The sequence below is a fragment of the Plasmopara halstedii genome (assembly GCF_900000015.1).
Source record: "Plasmopara halstedii genome assembly, contig: Scaffold_430, whole genome shotgun sequence".
NCBI classification, from domain to species: domain Eukaryota; phylum Oomycota; class Peronosporomycetes; order Peronosporales; family Peronosporaceae; genus Plasmopara; species Plasmopara halstedii.
In genome coordinates, this window is record NW_020187350.1 from 498,327 (window position 1) to 503,468 (window position 5,142).

The 5,142-nt window shown below is 44.1% G+C and overlaps 1 protein-coding gene across 1 annotated transcript; it reads left to right on the forward strand.

Moving 5' to 3' along the window:
• Nucleotides 1-4,205: 4,205 nt before the first annotated feature.
• Nucleotides 4,206-4,768, forward strand: PHALS_09684 (uncharacterized protein; the record flags this gene model as incomplete). The annotated part of the gene is made up of 2 exons (XM_024724984.1): nucleotides 4,206-4,216; nucleotides 4,585-4,768. 2 exons carry the CDS (start codon nucleotides 4,206-4,208, stop codon nucleotides 4,766-4,768), a joined length of 195 nt encoding a protein of 64 aa, XP_024575806.1.
• Between the last annotated feature and the right edge of the window lie 374 nt (nucleotides 4,769-5,142).

Genomic DNA, 5,142 nt, shown 5'->3' on the forward strand with positions numbered 1-5,142 from the left:
CTGATTACTGCTTAACCTTGGCCGTTAGCTCCTTTATTCTGTTTGGGATATCAGAATTTTTAAGTTGTTTTAGTCGCATCGAGGACAAGCAATCGAATATCTCTCTTCGCCGACGATTAGGTCTCGGCCGTTGCACCGGGGCTACCGTAGCTATTTGCTTAGACGATGCTTACTAAGGCCACCGACCATACGTTCTATACTAAGCCCAGTATGAGTGTGGCGGATCGCAATCTGCTACCTCCAAGGGTTCTTAAGATTTCAACCCAAGGCAAATGTACCATTTTGTTCAAAATTGAGACTGTATTTCTCTGTTTAAATTGCAGTAGTGCTGCCTATACTATAATATTAGCTTTCTAATCGAATAGTAAAATCTAATTAATATGCATAACTACTGACAGTCCCGCCACGTAGTGGCTTCTTGTTACGGTGTTGCCATACCATTGTGTGACCACACCTTTGTACGGTCACACCATCTTGTTTGACCCACCCTTTCATATCAGGGTACGTGTAACCCCGTTATGTTCTACCCCAGTAAAATTGTGATTCTCACAATCCACATTTGACGGTTGCCTCGTACGAGGCTCGCGTGTCTGCGGCACCGTTGTCCCTTAGACCAACTTCACGCATTTTCTGCTCAATAAACCAAGTGTCTATGATACGAAAACACCCAGCCTCGCTAATTTATAAAGCACCCGCGGGCAGAGCTCTTTTCCGTCTCTTGCACGCAGTACAACTCCAGACAGTACGTCCGCGGCTTCGCGAGAAGCACATTCCAAGCCCTCGGCAACTGAGCGCCACACGACGCGCCCAACACAAACGACGGATTTTCTCGGCAATGTTTTGGAGGAAGTCGATTACGAGTCGGATACTCCTTCCCAAGATGGAAAGATAAGGAAGGCGAGGTACACAAACGGCGCGATGTGAGCCCTTCTCGAGCCTTGCAGACCTTGTGTCCGTTACATGACCTCTCAATCTCCGGAGGAAGTGGGACTATTGCCAATCGTCTCGACGAGGCTTAGAAGAAACAGCGGAAGGCTGCACACAGGACAGCTCTCATGCTCTTACATTCACGGTCGGTCCTAGACTCGTGTGAGGAATACGCGAATCCCGCTACTGAAGCAAAAGACGCGATCACTCGATCATTTGGCGTCTACGTAGTCGGGCTTCTGGTCACTACACAAGCCGAGCTTGACCAACGAAAAGCTCTCCATGCTGGCTTTTTGGTACCTCTTGAAATTCTAATGGATAGGTGCCACGCTCGAATTCGCACTCAAAGAGGGGGCGCTTCTGTTCCCGCATAATGGTGCTCGCCCATGGTGGAACCTTTCGCAGATGATGAAGAGCTCTTTGAGCAATGGGTGCAGCGGCACCGGAAGCGTTTCTCGCTGTCTAACTAACATTAAAGTCACACGGAAGTGGACGTGCGCCCTAAACGCCATCTTCGATTTAAATTTGACAAACTTAATGCGCAACTCCGACGTCTTAGGTACTGTCGCCCTTGCAAAATATCAAATATTCCTTCGCCCTTTCGCGAGCTCTGATCTTTCTCACACGGGTGACCACAGCGGCTCAAAACTATCAAAAAGCTAAAAATGTGAATGACTTAGCTCAGCTCATGACCACCCAGCTTCCCGGGCTACCACCAAGAAGCGCGGGGCGTATGACGATGCAAGGCGTCATGATCATTCTTATCATACGTCTGGGCAGTCGTGCCGAAGTTGCACGTCAAACTCCCACTAGTTCTTGGAGTTTGAGTATCCCCGCCACTTCGCAAGATATTGGGTTTGACCCTGTTTATGACGTCGACCCACAAAGCATTCTACATGATAGTGGTCGTCCCCGTTTTCATCACGAAGAGTCGGTAGCGGATGATGACAAATTGGTCCATCACCAACGGTGACTCGCGATGCCTTTCGAACGTTAGAGGAGAAAGCCCGTCGTCATCGGCACTCCGCCGAGATTCTTGCCGAGATCGCATACCGTTGTCCAGAAGACCTCAAGAGCTTGAAGCACTTTGTTCATTCACTCCTCACGTTGAGAATTATTGTGCTCTGTTCGGTGCGGCTTCTAGCCGTCGAGTAGATGAATGCGTCACTTCGTGCGACGGTCGAGCGCCTAACGCAATTGAGAACGGAAACCGTTGCAATCCGTGCTTAAAACAGTTGCTGGTTCAGCTTCTGGGTGGCCGAGCGCCTTTGGACGCCGCTGCGACACCAACGCTTTGAGTGTTAAGCAATCTCACATAAAAACATCGGATGGATGCGCATCCTTCTCGGAAGGTTCAGCGTATGCGCAAGTCCTTGCTTGGCCACGACCTTAAGAGGTTCAATAAACCATGGACGAAGCTTTGTCTTTATGACGGCAGAAACTGCATATGGAGAAAGGTTTATAGCATTAAATAAAACCAGGTCTTCGATCTCAAAGTTTTCAGAATTTCTTCTGCTTCTTCTTCAGCGGGACGCGAGAATCAATAAGCCCGTTCAAGTAGAACAGCGTGTAGCCGGAAGATGAATGCACCGCGCTGTTCAGAGCATATCTACGAATGGCATCATTGCGCTCCAGTACTTTGGTGTCTCAGCGAGACGCTGCGAAAAATGTCTTTAAGGATGCGATTCATGCGCTCAGTCTGACAATCGGTCGGTGGTTGGTCCGCTGTTAACATAGTCAGCTTGGTGCCCAGCACACTGAAGATTGTCGACAAAAACTTCTCAGTATATGTGGGTTTTTATCAGAGACAATTGACTCCGGAAGTCCATGTTGTCGAAAGATACGATCAGTAAACAGCGTTGCTGTACCCACACCGTCAATGGTGTCCGGCACTGCCCAAACAAGAATATGGAATGAATACGTACAATAATGATAACACATATGAATATTTTCGCCGCTAGCCGCAAAGCCTCTTTAACGAGTAATATTCTGGCTACGAAAACATATCGTACTGCAATAGCCACGTCCTCGATAGTACAACTGGGCGGCGTTTGTTGTTAAGCTCATGAGGCACACCAGCTTGACATCGCAAGTAAGAGATTATTTCTATTTGCTGTAATTATGAATCGAAGATGACGAAACGAAGAGAAGTAGATTGTCAGAGTCGTATTATTTGGTCGCTGAAGGTACATATGTTCTTTATGAAAGGTGAAATATGGGCATCCAATCGTTCGGTGGTGTGCACCAGCAACAACAAGAGCTTTTTTGCTAAAACAATGCAAGAATGCTTTGTTGATACTCTCCAATTGGCTTTTATGGCAGCAGTTTTAAAACTTAGTTTTTGTTTCGCGACCACGTTTTGATAGTGGACCTATATTGAAGTGTATCACGGTGACGTCAGCACAGGTCAACGTGACATCCATCATGTTTTTGGAAGAAAGGATGCATATTGTGTCGCTGAGAATGGGAGTCACGACCCTATTGCATGTTTTAGGATCTGACTGAGATTCTAGTTTTTATTTGGACTTGTCTGTCAATCAACTCACTTTTCAAACTACTTTGTTCGACTCGAGTGGCTCGATTGATTGCCTCTGCAAGTGTTATAGTCTCAAATTCCTTGTGTGTCTCTCACGCAATCGTGATATTTCGTCTCCGTATCTTCCGTAGATATTTGTGTTTCCTACTCCCTCTACCTTCTCTACTCGTGCCAACAAAGTATCTTCGCTACTTCCTACCTGTCGTATCGATTGCCGAGCCGTGAAAAATACGTGGAAACAAGGTCTAACCGAAACGACAAGGGTGGCACACTGTGCAGTATATATGTGCACCGATGTGTCATTAGGCTGATGTATGTTGGTTGGTGGTGAAAACATTTATTTTGTGTAGGATACATTGCTGATCTTTGATGTAAATAGAAAAAAGTAAACCTGAACTATCACAAAGTCACAAAATTTTTTGACTTCTTGCTGCAGAAAAAAATATTCACAATTAATGGAGTATCCTGATGTAATAAATGACGAGTTTTAAGAAATGTGACCAGGTAATATAATATTCCGTCCGGAATATTAATAAATCATTTGATCAGGAAATAAATGTGTAAATTCATCAACCACAGTTTTATTACCATACGTTGGACATTGTCTAACAATAGTGATACAGAAACTAGCACCACATTTTCATTCGCTCAACTATAACAGAAAATTAGGCTCCAATTTAGTTCGCGTAAATCATACTGAAATTAGTTTTGCATACAAATCTTGCGCAAGAGCATGCGGAGAATGACGGGCTGGTTCGTGCAGCTTAAAATTGTTAGAATTAAACCAGCCAATACTGTCGTAACATGGTTGTCTGATCTGCATACGCAATGGTTTCGTTTGTTCGCAGAGAAAAGAATGTCAGCCTAATCGTAAAGGTATTTCGACTTTATAAATTTCAGTAAACAATTTTATTCCTGTGATATTTCAGCATGCTGTTCCATTTGTGGTGGTGTGTGGAAGAGGTCTGAAGCATGGTGACATTTAGAAATTGATCAAATACAGCCTGACAAAAACAAAGAAAGATGTATTTCTCAAAATATAACGAATGATGAAAATTCAAATTTGAAAATATTTCTAATAAGAATTTGTTTTGCCATTGAATGATTGTCTGCTATTTTAGTTTCACATCCATACAATTGTTTGTGTTTGAAATTTGGCTTAGCATAGCCGTTATATATGTGCGGTCCTCTTACCTGTACCAACAATGTATCAAGCAGCAAGAAATTCCACTTATTGAACCGGCCTGTCCTCAAAACACTGTGGATAAGATGGTGACAGTGGAAGAGATGAAGGTGGAGACTTGAGAGCTATAGAAACAGTTTACGATGCACTCACACACTTTTACTCCTACCCTTTGATTGCAAATTGGTCTATTCAAAGATTCTCGATGAAAAATATCTCCCGAGTCAATTGCTCGACACAGCAAGTGTGTCTGATACAATCTGGAGTGACTGTATACACGCCATTGTTAACAACTTTAGCACTCAATTAATTATTTAGTGAGTTTCATATGTCTTCGATAAGAAAACGAGCATTACGTCTTGAAGCTTTGCAGAGTATGATACAAGTCGCATTTGAAGCTGAGCGACGAGTTTTAAATCACGGATTGCAAGGTCCTTTTACCGTTTGGTACTCCACCCACGATCTTGACGTCGATGAGTTTGCTGATGCTGTATTA